The 18807-nt window shown below is 56.3% G+C and overlaps 5 protein-coding genes across 5 annotated transcripts; 2 read left to right on the top strand and 3 right to left on the bottom strand.

Moving 5' to 3' along the window:
- Positions 1-227: 227 nt before the first annotated feature.
- H310_03272 (hypothetical protein) lies at positions 228-1732 on the bottom strand. The gene has a single exon (XM_008867071.1). The coding sequence runs from the start codon at positions 1678-1680 to the stop codon at positions 439-441; it is 1242 nt and encodes a 413-aa protein (XP_008865293.1). The 5' UTR covers positions 1681-1732; the 3' UTR covers positions 228-438.
- A 120-nt stretch (positions 1733-1852) lies between these two features.
- H310_03273 (hypothetical protein) lies at positions 1853-2343 on the top strand. Its single transcript, XM_008867072.1, has 2 exons — positions 1853-1934; positions 2024-2343. Exons 1-2 carry the CDS (start codon positions 1927-1929, stop codon positions 2136-2138), a joined length of 123 nt encoding a protein of 40 aa, XP_008865294.1. The 5' UTR covers positions 1853-1926; the 3' UTR covers positions 2139-2343.
- Positions 2320-2875, bottom strand: H310_03274 (hypothetical protein). Its single transcript, XM_008867073.1, has 2 exons — positions 2649-2875; positions 2320-2590 (listed from the first exon to the last, which is right to left on the bottom strand). The coding sequence occupies exons 1-2, from the start codon at positions 2829-2831 to the stop codon at positions 2348-2350; spliced, it is 426 nt and encodes a 141-aa protein (XP_008865295.1). The 5' UTR covers positions 2832-2875; the 3' UTR covers positions 2320-2347.
- A 112-nt stretch (positions 2876-2987) lies between these two features.
- Positions 2988-8775, top strand: H310_03275 (hypothetical protein). Its single transcript, XM_008867074.1, has 13 exons — positions 2988-3512; positions 3556-3778; positions 3825-4255; positions 4385-4741; positions 4786-5589; positions 5642-5788; positions 5842-6060; positions 6121-6532; positions 6603-7175; positions 7232-7746; positions 7817-8128; positions 8184-8475; positions 8543-8775. Exons 1-13 carry the CDS (start codon positions 3039-3041, stop codon positions 8740-8742), a joined length of 4959 nt encoding a protein of 1652 aa, XP_008865296.1. The 5' UTR covers positions 2988-3038; the 3' UTR covers positions 8743-8775.
- Positions 8776-8831: 56 nt separating this feature from the next.
- Positions 8832-17785, bottom strand: H310_03276 (hypothetical protein). Its single transcript, XM_008867075.1, has 6 exons — positions 16546-17785; positions 16219-16485; positions 16016-16169; positions 15770-15935; positions 15620-15717; positions 8832-15570 (listed from the first exon to the last, which is right to left on the bottom strand). The coding sequence occupies exons 1-6, from the start codon at positions 17749-17751 to the stop codon at positions 8855-8857; spliced, it is 8607 nt and encodes a 2868-aa protein (XP_008865297.1). The 5' UTR covers positions 17752-17785; the 3' UTR covers positions 8832-8854.
- Positions 17786-18807: the final 1022 nt, after the last annotated feature.

Here is an 18807-nt window from a genome sequence, read left to right on the forward strand (position 1 = left end):
TCCAAAGGCGTCGACACGCAGAGACGACGATGCGGCCGCGTGAAACGAAAACGAGCGACAGTGATCTACCTGGAGCACTGGACGGTGGGTTGCCATCTCCAATGCAAATGGGGATGGCCTCGTTGTGGGGTCATGTACAGTACACATTGTCGAAGCAGAGGCCACATGCGTTGGCGCTGCTCCCGTGCGTCGACCCAGCAAAGACCTCAACGACGCCACCCTCCAGCGTCGACGACTCAAGGAAGCCATCCATTCGGACAACACGGGATGTTACTTTAACATGTCCGCTTGCGAGCAGGGAGGAGCCATCCTTGGGCGAACATGGACCACGCGTCGGTTTGGAAACGACAACAACCTGTTCAAAAATCATGGCACAAGTACGACGGCGACCCGTGCTTTTCCTCCATGAACTCTTGAATTTGTCGTGCGTTGGAGTTCTCAATGCAATCGCGTCGAGCTAAACGTGGCCACGAGACTCAGCCCCGCCGTGACGAAGAACATGGGAGTGAAACACCCGCTGCCCAAACACTTTTCCGTGCCGGGGGTGAGTTGCACGCGGTAGAGCGCAGACGAGAGCGGGCCCAGCACGAGAGGAAACCCCACCGCGTTGGCAAGACTCACGAGGCCGTAGTTCTTGCCAAAGTGCCGTCGGCCAAACAACTCGCGAGTCAGTACGGGAAAGAGGCCGAAGACACAGCCTTCGCCAAATCCCGTCAGCACCACTGGAACCATCATGTACTCGACAGGGCACACGACGAACGACAGCTGGACCACCCCCACCAACACGACGCTGGCAGTCAGAAAGTAGCTCCGAGGCACCGTCGACAGCAACGCATCCGAGATTGCTCCCATCGCAAACCGTCCCACCAGGTTGAAGAGCGAGAAGAGCAACACGAGCGTCGGGACGTGGGTGACGTCGCCGCCGTTGGATTCCACGAGGAAGCTCAGGTTGTTCATGACGAAGAGCGGGCACCCCACACCAACAAGCACCACGACAACCAAGTGCCAGAATTCGGCGGTTTGCACCAACGGCCACAACGTGATGTCTCGCTCTTTTACAGAGGTTTCCAGGGATGATTCGTTGTCAATTGCAATGTAGTCTTGACGGGAGCTTCTGGGCTGAATGAAGATGACCCCAAGGACACACAAAACACTAAGCTCCCATCCCATGAAAGTAAAGAAGTTGCCGACGTGGTGTTCAAACCAGGTGTGGTAGATGAGGGAAAAGGCAGCGCCGCCACCGCTGTAGCTTCCAGCCAAGAGGCCCATGATCTTACCACGGTGAGCTTCTCCATAAAGGCCTTCTGTGGCTGCGATGGCGGAAAGGGTCGGGAACGCGTGTGAGAACCCTATGGCCGCAAAACACACCGCCATGAACCAGTGTGGCGCCGACAGCGCCGTCGTCAACCACGCGGCAGTCCAGTAGAATGTGGCAAGACACACGGCACTCACGACAAACGAATACCGAGCTCCGAAGTGGTCGTAAAAGATGCCAACCCAAATCAGGTTGAACTGACCAAACGTAAAGCACGACCCAACAGCCGCGATCTCGACTTGCGTCATCCCGAGCATGCCTTTCATCTCGTTGTTCCATGCAGATATCACGTAGGCGGAACCGACAGAAAACAGGATGAGGGTGCCGACGACGACGCCGATCGCATGGCGCCACGACGAAGACATTTGTTACCCTGTACGGCCGTGGTTGCCGCCCAGCTTTTTGTAATTTCGCTGACCGAGGAAAATTGGAAAAACCATGTCACGGGCATAAAGTTTTTCAGCATTGGACAACGCGTTTTCGGATTTTTTTCGGTATTTTCCGAGGAATTGCTGTGGTTTTACAAATTATTCGCTTCGACGTTCGGCTGTGTTGCGTGGACAAGTCCACTTCCCGTTCGGCGCTACCCCCGCGCCGCTGTCGTCCTCCACATGACCAAGTACGTGCTGTAAAGATGAGTGAGGGCAATGCGAGACCTCCTCCACGTGTGATGCTCGTATATCTCGCCCTCACGGCGCGTTGTTTTAGTAATGAAATGGACGCTGCGCTGATGCAGTTTGTCAACGCCCTCGGCATTGTTATCACGATCGGCCTCGTCGGGTTCCATTACATGACGTCGGACGAGAAAGACGATGAAGAATAATGGAACGATCGTTATTTAGCACGTATCCCCATACATGCGGCTCCCAAGCACAGCATCGCGTCTAATCTCCCTGCCATCGTCGAACATGATTGACTAACCTCAGGACTTTCCCGCGCAGACATCGTTGCTCTCACTTCACGCGCCATAACTTCCAGCACAATGATCGACCCTCCCTCCATGAGCACACCAGGAAACACACGACGACGTTGTTACTTTTTGTTCTTCTTCCTGTTTTTCAGTTTCCTTCGCTCTTGCTGCTCGCGCAAGGACTGCAGAAGCTTTTCTTGGACACTGAGAGTCTTTTGCTTCTTCACGCCAGGTTGCAAGCTCTGTCCTTTCTGTCGAAATGATGTCTCGTAGTCGTCATCGTCGTCGACGTCGTTAGCAATCGACGTGGAGACTTCCTGTCGCTTCTTCTTGAGGATCTTGGATGCAAGAAATTTGTCTTCATCCTGGTGTACATCGTTAGATTTTCGATCCCTGCACGACTATTGAAGATAGATAGCGTACCGTGGCAAATGCCATCGTTGTTCCCTTGGACTTGGTGTACAACGGCTTGGACGCCTTTGGGGCGACTGTATCTTCTTCAGTGATCGCGGACTTGGATATCCACGAAGACACCACAGAGTACGCGGATGCATTGAACACCACGGCGTCGTCATCGGCGGCGGCGGAGGAATGCTGCTTGGTCATTGTGCTGTTGGCCGTGCTGGTGGTACACGGGAAGTCCGGATAATATTGCGACTATCCGACAAATGTCGTTTTCGCGTTGTTCAAATATTTCACGATTTTTACAGCAAATTTTTACCGAATTGTCAAACCAGACCCATTAACTAGTGTGAGTCGGTTACGCGATTGAGCAAGTGCACGGGCCGTCAAAAATAGGCGCGGCAGGCGACGATGCACCCGCCGAAATGCGCGCAGAACATGGAGCAACGGCTCGCGGCGCTCCGTCGAGATCAAGAGATCGACGGGTTGCGTGTGTATTTGATAAAGTACAACCTGTTTCCTCGGAACCGTGACCCGCAGAACTCCCCCATTCGCATTGAAGAACTCAAGGAATTGGTGAAACATTGGAAACTCCATCGACAGCGGGGATTTTGGCGGGATCACCCCGAGAAAGACGACCTTGTCCGCGCGCTCCTTCAGCACATTCGAACAGAGGCCAGTAGCAAGAAGCGTCGCCAGGATGCGCAAGACAAATTCCGCAAGGTCAATGGTGACCTCGACATCGATCAACAACAGGCGAATGCCATGACAACGTCTGCCTCGTCACCAAGTTTGTTGTCCCCGTCTGGCCAGATAAACGAGATGCGAATGGGCGACAAAACTTCGACTGGAGACCTCTTCTACACCCGTGGCCACTACGACGAGGTAAAGAAACGTTTTGATGTCCGCGCTCACTTGCGACGTGTAGGGACTGATCTATTTGTCGCGGATGGAAAAGTCCAAGCAAGTGCACAAAATGCAACACGAGCACAACGACGACTTGCGCGTTGTGGCTGAGAAAGAGCTCGACTTGCTGGCGCACATGAAGGACAAAGAAGCAACGGCGAATTTGTCCAAAGACATGAAGCTGAAATGCTCCGAGGGCCTGTACAATGTGTCGTGCTACCCCAACAATGAATCGCAAATGCTAGGTCCGTTCACGGATTCATCTCGGCGTGTCTCTGACATGTCGTGCAGCGGAAGGGGCGGTCCCGATCGTGTCTGGCCTTCTCAAGAATCTCGCGAGCGACGACGTCCACGTTCGCCTGTACTGCGCAGCAACGCTTCTCAACTTGTCGATGACCCCCGCGTCCCGCGCACTCATGGTGGACCAAGGCGCGATCCCGCTCGTACTGGAGCTCGCGCACGCCAACAATATCACGTGTAAACTCTGTTGCGCCCACACGTTGTTTCGTTTCTCGGGCGACGAAGACATCCATTTTCATTTGGTGCACGACGGGTGTGTCATGGCGCTTCTCCAGCTCATGGCAGTCGCCCACGACGAACTCAAGGAGCTCTGCATGAAAGCGCTAATCAACTTGTCTGTCATCCCCCGCAGCACGTCCAGCGATACCGTCCTCAGCACACTCATTTCGCTCGCCAAAGTCGACAACGCCGCCATCAACTTGGTACCCTTTCTCCTCCGAGCCATTAAACTGGGCAAACACTTGTCAGATCTGCCGCCATCCATGCCTTTTCTCTTGGATCGGACCTTTTCCAGCGACGACTTTTCTTGTTCATATGACTCGTGATTGTAGGTGTGTGCCAAGGGTCTCCTCAACCTGTCTATCATGCCGACGACCCGTGTCAACGTCGTCGAAGATGGCGCGATCCTGGCGCTGAAGATCCTGTGTTCATACCAGCAAATTCAAGTGAGTGAGCTCGCCAGCGCCGTCTTGTGCAACTTGGCCGCAGTCCGGGCCAACCAGGAGTGCATGGTCAAGAATGGCGCGCTGGCAGTGTTGGTCGAATTGTTTGAGTTGCCGCAACGCAGGCTGGGCAAGCCACACCAGGCCGCCACGCCCGAAGGTTCCTCGTCGGACACGGGATCTGGCGCTCCGTTTGATTTGCATGCCCTGTACACACTCAAAGCAAAGTGGATTCAAAACGAATGCGTACGACGGCATGGTCTTGAATCGCTGCTAACGTGATCCTGTAGGCGTCGTTACCCGCCCTGACCCCAGACCAATCCGTCATGTTGGACATCCACATGCAGTGCGCGACCACGTTGAGCTACTTTAGCTGCAACACCAAGCTCCAACCGCGTCTGGTGTCGGCCGGGTTTGTTCCTCGAGTGCTCGGGCTTCTCGCCATGCGCCACGATGACACGACTAAGACGGTGACTCTGATTTTGTCCAACCTGGCGTCGCACGAGTCGTGCCGCGTCCACATGGTGGCTGACGGATGCGTCCGCCCGATTATTTCGCTCATGTCGTCCAACAACGTCGACATGGTGGTCAAGCAAGACTGCGTCATCGCGCTGTGCAACTTGATGTTGCATCCCCAAACGTACAAGGAAATGGTCGACGACGGCGTCGTGCCTGCGCTCGTGGCATACTCGGAGAACCCGCACCCCGACATCCAAAAGTCGTGTGCGTTTGCACTCCTTAGCTTGACCATGGACACGGGCATGAAAGCCAAACTGGTCGGTCAGGGGGTCATCGTTGCTCTGATCAACCTCGCCGACCGCTGTGCGTCCCGCGTCGACCTGCGTGCTGCGTGCGTATGCGCGCTCTTTCAACTGTCCACGGACCCCGACAACGCCACTGCACTCTTCTACGACGGCACGCAGACCGTTGCAATCACCGTGTTGAACGAACCAATTTCACCGACGCAGCCCGCCGTAAGCCACCGCATGTGGATGCACGCGCTTGCTCTGCTCTCCAACATGGCCACGTACGACAAAGGTCGAAGCGTCCTCGTCGACGACGGTGCTGTCGATGCCGTCCTTCGATTTCTGCAGGTGGGTAGACGCCTCCGTATGTGAAGAGTTGTCGTCTCGATCGACCGGGTAGGCGCATACGAACGTGCGGACCAAAGCGTGTGCCAGGTACGTTGCTCGCGCGCAATCGTTTGCAGCGTCCATGCTGTGCAAGCTCCGCGACGTTGCCAGCATGCACTCGGGGTACTTTGCTTCGCTCTTGGCGCTGGCGTCGACGCATGTACGTGCTGTCAACGCCGCAGTCCAACGCGACCATGATGGAAACGACAATAGACGCTGTCGTCGAGTTCGTCCAGTCGAAGCGACGTTGGCGCGGTCGTGACCACGTTGCGCTGTGCTCTGGCGTTTGCACACATGTCTGGCAGTATGAAAGGCCGCCGCCTCATGGCAAACCACCCGGACGTTGCCCCAGGACTGAATAGCATGATGCGGACGGGCCACCACGAAACGCAGCTCTACGCAGCCATCGGGCTTTGCAACTTAGCCATGGAGGCATGTCGCTCGTGCCCATTTCGTTGGACACCAATCGACGCAACGTTGTGATTTTTGTAGAGAGGCGCAACCCCCGACCGCATTTGGGCAGACAACACAGTCAGCGACTTCATTGTCGTGGCACTTCTTCGCGTCAACAGCGACGAGACAAAGCTCAAGTGCGCCAAAGTGCTGTTCAACTTGCTCACGCACGACGACACGAGGGAAAAATTGATTGTCGATGGTGTGTTGTACGCCCTGATCAAACTCGCCAAGCTCGAGATCGACACGATCCGGGAGCTGTGCCTCCAATCGATCTACAACATTTCGCTCGAGCTGGGCAAAGTTCAGCGCCTCGTCGACATGGAGATTGTCCGCATCCTGAGCACCATGTTCCAAACCGACCATTCCAAGGAAATGAAACGACTCGTATGTGGCATTCTTAGCAACATCAGCGCCGTCGCGGGCAACGAGCGACAGCTCGTTCACGAAGGTACACGAGAATCCATCGTGCGTTGTGTTTCATGGGTCAGCATGTTCACGTGGCGTGCGGTCTTTGGCAGGGGCGCTCGCCATCATTGCATCCCTTGTCAAAGCTCGCGACCCCGAAACCCGAGTGTATTGTGCCAGCGCGTTGAGCAACTTTAGCTGCAACCCGGATGTGGCCGAGTTTATGCTGAAGGACGAAGGCAACATCGTTGCGATCCTCATCTCGCTCTCCCGCGCCGAGAGCAAGGACATTCGACGGTATGCGACGGGCGCGATCTCCAACTTGAGTGCGTCTCGCCTCGGCGTCGACGTGATGACGCGAGAAGGCATGATCGGGGCCATGCGCGAGCTCTTAAATCGCATCACGTGCGACGTCACGCTGGCATTGTGTGTTCGTGCGTTGCGCAACCTGATGGTGGACCCCGACAACCAAGCCAAGCTCGTGGCATGCCATGGGGTCCAAATTCTATCCAACTTGATCGAAGCGGCCAGTGTCCCCGCGGATGAATCGTTGGCGCCCGATGGAAACGAAGGCAAGTCTAGTCCGCAACATGCCAATCCCGCCGTCGCGGCAGCCCTTGCCCAACACCGCAAGGACACGGGCATCATTTGCGCCGAGTTGCTCTGTCTTTTGTGCACCAATGCAGGTGAGCATGGAACAGAGAGAAAAAAACTGGCCATGCCCACGACCATTTTGGTATAGGCGTCGAGCTCCAGCTCGTGGAAGATGGAATCGTTCGCGCGCTGACGGCCATTTCAAAGCAAAATCCCGCAAGCGCCTCGGCCAAGCTCGACATCATCAGTTGCTTCAGTTCGTTGTCGAAAAACCCGCTCGGCCACGACCAGATGCTCAAAGATGGCATCATGGAAGCTATCGTTAGCTTGTGTATGGACAACGACGACCAGTCCATGATGCTCCGGGCATCGTTGATACCACGACTCGGAGAAGCATTTGTCTACCACATGATCCTGACCATGCGCAACTTGACGAGCGCAAAAGACACGATGCAACCGTCGCACGCGGAGGGCGCGCCGCCCGTGCACAGCCATGATGTGAATCGGGCGCGGGTGTCGTCGCAAGCAAATGCAATTGCAATCCTCCTCGCGTGCGCAACCTCCAGTCAACCCGACACCCGAGAGCACGTTGCGGTCACGTTGTTCAACTTGAGCTGCCACCGCCGGTCGCGGGGCCTCATCATTTCAAACGAAGGGGTTAAGGTGCGCACCATATTGATACATTCTTGCACCTGTCCCCACCTCGATAACAAACGCCACTGCGTTCTCGTAGGTTCTCATCCGCCTGGGGCAGAATGCCGGCGGCCAGAATGCTGCAATGATGAAACACGTGTGTGCCCTGGCGTTGCAAAGCATGTCGACTCACCAGGATGCCAACATCATGCAACCTGGCTTGATCTTGGCCATGACAGCGTCCATGACGGACCTCAACGTGGCATCGATCACTGCTCAAATGAGTGAATCGATTGCCAAGAAGACCGCGGCTGTCGTCGCACCCGTCCAGTTTTTGAAAAACCGGACGCTCACGACTTTCCTTGCCGGGGCCAATTTTGCCATCCACCATCGTGGCACGCCGGCCGACTGGGTATGACTGCCCCCGACATTTCGGTGGCGCAGCTTATTCACATTTGACATGCTAGACCCAAGTACCAGCAAAATTGCCCCCGGACGACGGGATTCAGGCCCTGTTCCAAGCGGACGAGCATGCTGAAGCCGCAGAGCAGGACGTGGACAACAAACAAGTGTTGGCGGCGTCAGCGCCGCGCGCTTGCAACCTCGACGCGACCTGTGGAACCCTCACATTCCTTCAGGACGACGTTCTTACCAAAAATAAGATGCTCTTGGGGCCACATGGCCAAGATTTGCTGCATGGACGCCCCAAGAGCTCGTTGAACAGTGTGGACATGCTCCATCCAGTATCACCATTGCCAAGTACGTCCGATACGGCCGACGTGTCGCTCTTGACACGAAGCATGCCCTGATTGAATTTGTCTGGCAGGCACGAACCACGAGAAAGACATTCCAAAAGAGTCGAACAGCATCATCAAAAGCGATCCAGAAGTCATCGTGCAAGGCCGTAGCTCTGCCGCTCAAGTTCGTAAGGAAGCCACCAAAACGTTGAAGCCGGCAACGCCTCCCAGTCCCGTGCGCAGTCCGTCCAAGAAACAGCTCCAAGCGCGTCTGGAACCGATTCAGTAATGCAATCGTAAACGTGCTACCCACCCTCTTGCATCTCTCGTTCATGCCATCCCCAAGTCATGCCGCGGTGTACACTGCCGCGCATGGCTTTCAACATCCAACTCATCACGTTTTATTCTTCAAAGTCACCCTGTCCATAAATATCGTCGACGTCCCCACCGTCGCTGCTCTCCTGGCCGTCGTCTAGAATGCCACTGCCGTGATCGACAGTCACGTCCTCATTTGGCATGGCGACGCCATCATCGCTGGCTTGAGCTCCAGTTGGCGCTGTTTCGTTGACGAGTTCGTCGACGGAGTTCCGAGGCGAGATGCCACCGCCAGATCCAGTTGAACGGCTTGAAGGAGGACTTGAGGAATCTTGGCTCGATGTGTTCTCGGCGCTGGCTTGTTGATTCGGCAGGTTGTTTCGACTTGACGGGGGGGTCGACGAAGACTGGCCTGCTTGCGGCTCGATGCGAGGCGTCCCAGCGGATGGAGTCATTACGTTGGCAAACTCAATGTCGTCAGAGTACGTCGCGGACTCTGTGGGGGACGACGCAGCCCTTGGACTAGTCCTGCCAGCGCCCGAGATTGGCGCAACAACCTCCAAGGGATTCAGGATCTCGTGTAGTACGTCGACTATGCTTTGTTGGTCAGGCGGTGCACTGTCCGGAGCTCCATCCAGCGTGTCGCGCCCCGTTGCAGGTGCCGACGATGCAAAACCATCGTCGGAATACGGCATGGACTCTGCTGGCGACGTCGCTCCGTGCGCGTGTTCCTCCAATGATATCTCTGAGGTAGGCGCTGCTTTGCCCGACTGTGGCATGTAGTCTGTCTCCGCGAGAGCAACGTCTGCCTTGGCCATCTTGCCCACGTCGGCATCGCGACCTGTACTGGGTGCGGAAGGATTTGCAAACCCATTCTCCGAAGAAAACGCGGATTCGGCAGGAGATGGCTGATCTGCCTGACTCAAACCAGCGAGGGCAACCGCGATTGGAGCCACGTCCGGCAGATTGTGTGGACGAGCCGTCGACGCTAACGCCACGGATACGTCGTGCGCGTCGAGGTCGACTGTAGCCACGATTGGCGCGTTGGCGTCCTGTGTCGGGTGCAAAACGTCGGCGTTTACGCTGTCGACGTCCCGTTCGAGTGGAGCGACCGCGTCAGGTTGAGCGTACGCCGCACCAAGATCCTTGGTTGCATGGAGTTCGCGCTGCGTGCTTTCGTTCAAAGCCTCGATATCTTGCATGGACGTCGGCTCTTCATGCGACGACCTGTCGTATTCGTTGTCATCCACGACACCAGAGCAGCCGAGTTCACGTGGAGCTACGGTCTCCTCGACGTCGTGGCTCACGAGGCTTGCGCTGTCATCATTCAACGCTCTTTCTGGCCCAGAGCCTCGAGGATCGAGGGCAGAATGGATTGTTTCGGGTTGTGCAAACCTAGCAACGGGAGCTTCATCGCTCGTAGCTTCGGGGTCGCCTCGATCCGTCTCAACACCTTCAAAGTCTTCTCTGTATAGATCGTGCCGTGCATGTTCTTCTGCGTTGTCCGAGAGCGGTGGCACACCAGACTCTGGGGCTTCCACGTCACGCAGCTCATGCATCAGGGTGTCTTGGCGATTCGTTGGTGGCACTACAGTGGTGTCGGCGGCGACTGTCATCGTTGCGTCAACCACCTGGCGGATGGTTTCTGAATCGGCGATCGCTCGACACGGTGCTGCGTCGCTGAAAGAGTCGCTAGTAACCTTTTCCACCGACGGTGGCCTGTCGGTGGAAGAACCTTGAGCTCCCATGTCGATGGCCTCATCGGTGGCACTCCTGCTGAACGCTGCTGCATCGTCGCGGAGCACTGGTTCTTCCTCACCATCACCAGCAATCGCCACTGCAGGTTTGCATTGGTCGCTATCTGGCGTTGTAGCATCAGGCACAGCAGAAACGTCGATGTCGGGCACTCTTGGTTCGGGTGCGACGTCGCATTTCGTGACAGCGCCGTCGTGATTGCGGTAGTCGGAGTCACTCGTTGGGATATTGGAGGCGTCATCTGCAGCATTGACGGACCGAAGCGTGTCGACTGCAGCCTGCTTTGGAGCACCAAGGTTCACTGCAGGCAGTCCAAGGTCCAGGTGATTTACGCCTTGTGCTGCTTCAGCCGTGGTAGCGCTGTCCTCAGAGTGCACTACGTCTTGCTCATCGTCGTGGCCTTCGAAGTCGTCTCCATAAGGGTCATCCAAGTGCGCATCGTGCCCTGCTGGCTCGTCCACGGTTGGAGCGACCTCTGGACCAGTTGCCATCGCGTCGTTCGTAGCATTCGCCTCTGATGAAGCGTCCTCTTGCTCTTCGATCTGTTCGCTCACAAACGGAGGCATTTCGGAGGCTGGGTTGTCCGCATGGACCATAAGGTTTTCGACAGCTTCCAACTCGATATCGTGGTGGGCAGGATTGCCAGCATCACCATTGCCTACACCGTCGCTGACTGGGCGCTGTGTCGACTCGATTTCGTGTGAAGCGTCAGGAAGTCGTCCGTCCATGCTGCCACTGCTTGCATCCACCAACAACTGAAGCTCCACCGGCTCGACAACGTCGGGCATGGCTTCATGTAGCCGAGGTGTTGGCAACCTCTCTGGCTCGTTCTTTTGCTCATGGAAGTCAAGCGCGTCTCCATCGGGTACAACCACGTCGTCGGGTTCCGTTGATGAGCTTTGACACGTTGGCTTGCTAGCTAACGCCGAAGAATCCGTTGCTGGATTCGCAGACTCAAGAGGTTGCAGACCAGATGAGCTCACGGCATTGCAAACCCCACTTGCGTCGTCTTTGGTTACGAAACACTCCAGCGCTTCCTCCACCTTTGAAAACGCGATTTCAGTCCCAATGTCGGTCGTTCCCTCCGTCCGATATGTTGGGGCAGCTTCAGTGGGAACGATACGTTGGTCCTGGACCTTCATGTCCTCGGAGCCTTGCGCCCCCTCCGTGCTTGACGATGGCCACGACGGTGTTGCCACGTCGCTGACTGTTGAATCACGGTCGACTCGTTCCGTCGTGATTCCATCCGTCGCAGCGTCGGAGCTACTTCGATCGGTCGCAAGATGTTCAAATTCATCGTCCTCATATGCCCCAATGTCTTCTGCGGCGCGCAACAGCGCAAAATTCCATCCCTCGACAGGGGGAACGGGATGGGTAGTGGCACATGCCTCGGTACGCTCGTGGTGCGCGGAAGTCGACTCGCATCGGTTTCGTCCGCTTTCACCAACGTCGGCGATCGCTTGAGCTGTCGAGTCGCAGTCCGTGGTATGGGCAAACAAAAGGGAAGTGTCTACAACGTCGACGGCTGACTTGCAAGGCGAACTCGCGAGATCGACTTGACTCGACATGCCGCCCTCCGATTTGACATCGTCTCGAACGTTCTCGTCCGCGGATGGTTCGGCGCGACCAACATTACCGGCAACCACACCGGCATTTGTGGCGTCAGGTGCATGGTTTTCCGTCGGGTTGTCTTCGTCGAATGGACTGGAAGGACTCGCCAGATCATTACTCGGCTCATTCACGACGTCGCTCTTCGACAAACCGTCGCATTCCATCTTGATATTAAGAAGCTCGTCAACGGAAACGTCATTGCTGCCAATGCACTCGGAGAAGTTGCTCGTGGTTGCATCGCGTTGACGCTCCGTCACGTTTTCAGACGTCGTGGGCAGATCGTTGTCCGGATCTGTTTCTCGTCGCGGAGAGATCACAGACTGCGGTGCGATTTGAAGGATGTTGTCCGTGGCTTCGTGTGGCGTATCGCCCAAGTCCGTGCTAGTTCCATTCGTCGGTACGAGCTGTGGCGACTCCATGGCTGTCGCGTCGATGTTCGCAGGAGTGAACAAGCGACCTGATGTGTCCTTTGCAGCAAGACCACTTGCATTCTCCGTACGAGACGCATGTCCAAGAAGATCAAGTGGCAGTTCGCCGACCAACGGCTCGTCGGGGATCTCGGACATCTGGGACTTGTCTCGGTGGGAGGAAGGGCTCTCTTCCGTGGCGCCAAGTCGTGTGGTGTCTGAAGTACCTCCTGTAGTAGCTTCAACTTCACTGCCGCGAAACTGAAGGTGCTGAGGATTGTCCTGTGGATGGGATGGTTCTGGCGGTTCGTGGATGACTGGACTCTCAGCAGCACCATGATGATCGGAAGGAATGTCATCGGCGTCGTCCGATTCTTCAGTTGGTATCGTGTGGTTTTCGTCCTGCTGCTCTGAATGGCCATGCGCGCTATCCACCACTTCGTCCCGTGCTAGCGTTGTAGAATGGTCGGGTGAGTCCAATTCCTCGGCATCGTATCGTTGCCCCACATTGACGGGCATGCCCACCATGGAGATTGGGACCTCTCCTTCTGTGGGCGAGTCCAGTGGCGACATGGCACCGGGTGTGGCTTCATCTGTTGGAGAGGTTTCCAGCAACGTATCTTTCGAGGTACTGGGGCTGATGGCAGTACAAAATGGCGTCGCCTCCACTGCACCGTCCCGGGCCTTGAGGATGTCCAAGCAACCGCTGCAACTCGTGCCGTCCTTGGGCAACTCAAAGTGTGGCTCGAACGGACTGGAATTTTCCGTCTCTTGGGCCGTGATTACGTCTGCAGTCGTGCCGCCAGGTATTGAAGCGTCCTGCGTCGCATCCATCTCCCCGACCACTCCATTGTCGCCACATTTTTCATGATTTCCCTGGACACTGTCGTTTCGAGCATCGCCAGTTTGCGCAGTGCTTGCAGCCAGCCCGACTTTTTCTAAGGAGGTCGACTCTTGTGACAGGAGGCTGTCAATACGCATGTCTGGCACTGATCCTTCAGCATCCTGGATCTCGTTGGCTGAGTGGACCTCTTTGTCCAGCGCCACGACGACGACGGCGGCGGCGGTGGCGTCGCATGGCACCGCTGGAGACGCCACGTCCGCGCCATTGTCGCCATCTTCGTCGATTTCTTCCGCTTGCTCAAAGTCGTCATCCTCGTACGATGCCTCGGCAGGGACTGCAGACGGTTGTTCTTCTACATCTTCCTCGACAGATTTCACCGCGCCACGCGACGCCGTCAGGACGGATTCGTCGCTTCGAATGGAAACGTCGCCAGCAGCATCGAAATCGTCGTTCGCTGGCAGGTTGTCGATGGATGCACTTGCATCCATGGGACGAGCGGTGTCGAAAGACTCCATCGGAGGCTCCGCATTTGCAACATGTTCTTCAGCATGCATCACGACGCTCGTGTCGTGCATGACGGCTGGTTCCACCAACGGCTCCAATCTGTCCTTCGGCATGGGTAGAAGCGATGTTTGCTCGGGCAAGGATGGGTCCCGTGGCGTTGCCGTAGCAGAAGCAATCCGCTCGACAACGGTCGATATGCTTCCACTGCTGCCGAGTGCAGGAGCAAGGGGGGCGTTTGCAGGCATATGCTTGGACTCTACGACCGCAGGTGGACCCTCGTTGGCCTCGGTGCTGAGTGTTCTCCCTTCGACTGGACAATGGGACGGAGGTTGGGGTCGTTTGCGTGCTTTTTTCTCAGTAGATGCTGTCACGGGCACGATCGGCGGTTTGTCCGTTGTCTTGGCATGCGGTGTATGGAGGGATTTCTTTGTCGAGGCAGGCGGGAGACCTCTGGGGGATGGAGCATGGGACGTGTGGTGCGTTTTCGATTCCCTTGGAGGTTGTTGGGGAGGCAGCTGCGACGGGTCGAACTTGACGGTATCGTCGCAGTCGCTAAGGTTGCAAGCACTCGGAGGTCGACAAAGCGCGACTTCGGCCTTCTTGATCATTTCGTGCAGCTTGTCTGAAAAACTCAACCTCGTTTCAGCGACCGGACCATGGTCCACACTCACGACGGCGGCGCCGTCGACAGCGTGAAACAGTTGCGTGGCCAGTTGTGTCAGGTCGGATGGCGGCACAACAGGCGCCGTCAGATTGGATTTGGACAAGTTTTGCTTGACGACTTTAATCGGGGTCGTCGCCCGCGCGGGTTTGCTTGGCGTCATGGCGGGTTTCTTCGGTGTACTGCCACCAGACTTGGAAAGAGGACGTGGGGCGACTCCACGACGTTGCAATGTCGGCTCCTGTCCTGGAATCGTTGGGGGCCGTGCGGCGAGGGATTTTTCGTGCACGGATGACGAGCTGGTCACGCTGCCCCGCCCTGTGGTGTGCAGCTTGGACGTTGACGACGACGGTTCGATGTGGGAATGTTTAGCAGAACGCGCAGAGGTCGATGTCGGAAGGCCACGAAGGCGGTCAATGTTGCGAATCGTTGGAACTCCGTACGTCCGTAGCAAGATGTTTTCCCGATCTTGCGCCGAGACCATGGGCGACGACGCCAAGATGCCCTTGGAATGGGACGCTTGAATCAATCGTTTTTCCAGCTTGACTTCAAATGGAGTAAACGTGTGTTTTGTTGCGGGAAAGGCGTCGGACAAAGACGATGGTTTTTTCACGGACGATGGCGCGGACGACCCCATCGAGAATTCCAACGCCGTCGAGGGCTTCTTGAGCGAGTTTTGTTGAATCTTTGTGAGGCTGTCGGCCACGTTGTGGCTGAGTTGCGGCGCTGGGGCCATGGTATTTCTCGAGAAAAGGGTCGTCTTGCTAGGAGTGAAGTCTCCGCCGCCGGCCGTAGCCTTGAGTTGTAATTTTGATTGCTTGCGAACAGACTCGTGCGAACTCTTTGTCTGCGATTGCTTGGGTTTGTGCGGCTTTGTTGACTCAAAGAGGTCACCGCTCAGCCGCAGGTCCTGTTTTTGCAGAATTCCTTTGGCTGTTTCTTGGACTTTGGTGGTCGTCCCATGCGTCATGCTGGACAAGGCGATTTCTCGTGTCGCGGGTTGCGAGTACGACGCAATTCCTGCCGACAGCGCCCCCGTCAGCCACGTCGATGAAAGACAAAGGCGAACCATTGTCATTGGGATACTTTGCCATGACAGTCGACACGTCGGCGAGCGCCCCGATGGATCGCAAAATGTTGGCGCTTTCACGATCTCGTGCGGCCAAGCTAGAGGTCGTGTCAAGGCGGGCTTTGTGCGACTCGCGCACCCCAAACGTACCATAGGACCAGGGTGCATGCGGCACACGCGACCTTTTGGTCTTCGTGTTGATGGCCTTGGCGAAGCAAGAACACAAACAGGTGGATGGGAGAATGGTAAGTTGGATGCGAAGCGGACATGAGTCGAAGGACGCGGGGGTCGCCGCCGTCGCAGAGCTTTGCAAGCACTAGTCGGGGCAGATCGGATGCGATGAATGGATCATGCCCACGTGTCTGCTTCGACGACGCGACTCGGGACCGACCGTACCTTCACACGCGTAAAAGTGTACTTGCCTCGAATAGTGGTTCAGCGTCTGGTGGTCGTGAAGAACTTGGACAATGAGCTTGGCGACTTGGCTTTCCAGCATGATGTCGATTCCCGTTGCTTGTGCAATCGTGGCCAACACGCCGCATGCAGATGCCTGCAGCGAGAAATCAAACGTCGTACGACAATATCGGTTGTCGACAAACCTGGAGGACCGCGTCGTGCGGGAACCGCATCATCACGGACGACACGGCGTCGAGGACGGCCAAGTCGATAAACTTGACAAACGCTGCTTCCGACACGGAGCACATGCGCCGAACGATCACAAACACAAAACACACGAGGATCGAGTAGCCCGCGTTGGCCTGGACGCACTGGACGAGGGCCAACTCGCCGTCGTGCTCGCGGCAGCAGTCGACTGTGACGTGTGGCGAGATGCGTAGTTGTTGCAGCAGCTGCGCCAGCGCGTTTTTCTATCCACAAGAGGAGGGGGTTGGGGGCGGAGACGGCAGCGGTATGGTATTCCCACGTACCACGACAATCATCGAGTCGTTGTCGACCACGGGTTCGCGTATTGTTTTCAGGATGGTTTGGATTTCTTGTTGGTGCGTCAGCACGGAAGACAACGCTTCGTCGGCTATTCCCGCCGCCGTCGACGCTTGATCGGAAGAGTCCAGGCTCACTGGTTGAGAAGCGCGACGAGATTTTGTCACGATTTCCACTTCGTGGGGTGGCGACGCGATTATCATGGACGGAGTCGCAGCAACGTCCACAGGCACGACGACGACGTCAGGGGCAACCGCGGCAACTACTTCGACTGCCGGAGGATCTGGACGGATGGTGACTTGAGTGGCAGGTGGGTTGTCAAGCACACATGGTTGGGACGAGGACGGCGAAGGTTGCATCTCGAGGTCGTGTGGCGTGCTGTTTTCTTGGACAGCAGGGACTCGGTCGCTCTGCCGTCTGGACGATGGCCTTGACGACGGCCGTGACACAACAGTTCCTTCTACGATCTCTGGAGATGCAATGGCGTCGATATCAGCGCCGTCCTCGTGCATGCCGAGGCCACGTGCGACGATTCCCACAGGCGGCACTTGCCCACAAGTTGCAACGTCCAGGGTGTCAAAATTACTCGGCTCAGATGGCGCTTCTGCCGCACACATTGCATTGTTCTCAGTAGTGTTGTCGTGGAAAGACGCATGTTCGTCCACAACAGGGACGTCCGGTGGGGCCGCGGACCTGTGCTCTGCTGTCGTCTCGTCCAAGCTGCCTTTGACCGTTGCATCATCTTTCGATTGCAACGAGTGTTGATCTAGCGGCGCAACGACCGCGGAATCGTTCTCCACACCTGCCGATGTTGATACCGTCTCGGCTTGCTCGGGCTCAGCTGGAGCGGATTCGTCCACAATAAACGCGAACGGCACAGCGCCTTGATACTCGCCGTCGTCGTAAGAGATGGCATAGGTTTGGGCGTCGCAATCAATGTCAGCGATGACGCCGCCGTAGACATCTTCGCCGCGGTTGTATCGAGCTAACACACGTGACCCGACAGAAAACGTGCCTGCCACGTGCAGTCGAATGCGCGATTCTGGGACAGCGTCTTCTCGCTCGCCATCATCATACTGAATGGAATAGGTGGACCCGTGGAGGTTGTCGACAACGCCTGGGAACCATACGTCTCCTCCGTCATACAAGCCATCGACACGAGTGCCGACAGAGATTGTCCGGGCCATCTCCATACGACACTCGTCGCCAACTTTCCTGCGCTCTGTGGCGAAAACGGACATTTGCAATCGGTTTCACGTGAAACCGTCATAGGCGTCTGCAACCGATCATGTAACTCCCGCGATTTCCAGCAACAATACGTGTTGTTCCGCGCGGATAAAGTCGACGTGCGCACGCCACGTCCTCGATCCTGTCGTTGTTAAAAGTCTCGTCGATTTGTGTACTCGTTGAGAGCAAATGGAATTGCCCAACAGTGGACGGGTCGTGGTACAACAAGTGCAGGCAAAGCGCACTCGTCCGTAGCTTACGTCAAGCACGTGGCGGCAAACTACGCCACGCGACGGCGACCGGAAATACATTTAAAATCGTTGAAGATGGCCCACGGGCAGCACAACCCGTTGGCAGGCGGGCGATGCGGAAGTGTGAGCTGCAACACCCCCACCACGTATATCCATCTCTACGGAACATCGCATGACCCGGCATCGCATGGCCGAACGCCAAGATCAATGATTGATTCGGTCAGTCAGCGCTATCTGGCATTTAAATGAGCAAATCTCTGGGATGCAGCAACTAGATGCGGCAGGGTGGCCAGCGTGGTCGTAGGAACTCTCTCCGTCGGACCTGTCTAATGCCATCTCGACATGGCATGGCCAGGCGAAGAATACATTTGACATGACGCAGAGCCAGATCGCCGCTGTAAGAGCTCCACGGCACTTTTAGTGGATGCACGTTAAGGTTTTCCCACGGTATTCAACATGGTTGCCACCTCATTCCCCATGAGTCGTTTGGTCATTGCTTCTTCCATTCTCTCGCGTGGAGGACTAGATCACAAAACTCTGACAAGTCATTCTTCATAATTACCAACTCGTTCCGCTGCGTGTACCCAACCACAGCCGCTTTCTGCTTCCCATTTGGCCAGCACAATTTCATTTGCGCTGCATTCGTCTACGATCGATTCAACATCAGGTAGAAATGTTTGGCGTCGGCAGCAATGCTTGCGGCGGGGCGGTCTTTGTCTACATCTACCACACGTGGTTTGACCACGACGTCGACGCCTACTTTACTTTCAT

The sequence above is a fragment of the Aphanomyces invadans genome (assembly GCF_000520115.1).
Source record: "Aphanomyces invadans strain NJM9701 unplaced genomic scaffold supercont1.5, whole genome shotgun sequence".
NCBI lineage: Eukaryota > Oomycota > Saprolegniomycetes > Saprolegniales > Verrucalvaceae > Aphanomyces > Aphanomyces invadans.

What these genes read in the sequence shown, in the direction of transcription:
- H310_03275 (XM_008867074.1), top strand. Translation starts at nt 3,039, where the DNA reads ATGCACCCGCCGAAATGCGCGCAGAACATGGAGCAACGGCTCGCGGCG. An exon ending in CAATGAATCGCAAATGCTAG is followed by an intron (nt 3,779 to 3,824) that starts GTCCGTTCACGG and finishes CATGTCGTGCAG; the next exon opens with CGGAAGGGGCGGTCCCGATC. An exon ending in GTGGCACGCCGGCCGACTGG is followed by an intron (nt 8,129 to 8,183) that starts GTATGACTGCCC and finishes TTGACATGCTAG; the next exon opens with ACCCAAGTACCAGCAAAATT.
- H310_03274 (XM_008867073.1), bottom strand. Translation starts at nt 2,831, where the DNA reads ATGACCAAGCAGCATTCCTCCGCCGCCGCCGATGACGACGCCGTGGTG. An exon ending in CAACGATGGCATTTGCCACG is followed by an intron (nt 2,591 to 2,648) that starts GTACGCTATCTA and finishes GATGTACACCAG; the next exon opens with GATGAAGACAAATTTCTTGC.
- H310_03272 (XM_008867071.1), bottom strand. Translation starts at nt 1,680, where the DNA reads ATGTCTTCGTCGTGGCGCCATGCGATCGGCGTCGTCGTCGGCACCCTC.
- H310_03276 (XM_008867075.1), bottom strand. Translation starts at nt 17,751, where the DNA reads ATGGAGATGGCCCGGACAATCTCTGTCGGCACTCGTGTCGATGGCTTG. An exon ending in CGCACGACGCGGTCCTCCAG is followed by an intron (nt 16,170 to 16,218) that starts GTTTGTCGACAA and finishes TTCTCGCTGCAG; the next exon opens with GCATCTGCATGCGGCGTGTT. An exon ending in AAAGTATCCCAATGACAATG is followed by an intron (nt 15,571 to 15,619) that starts GTTCGCCTTTGT and finishes CGCTGTCGGCAG; the next exon opens with GAATTGCGTCGTACTCGCAA.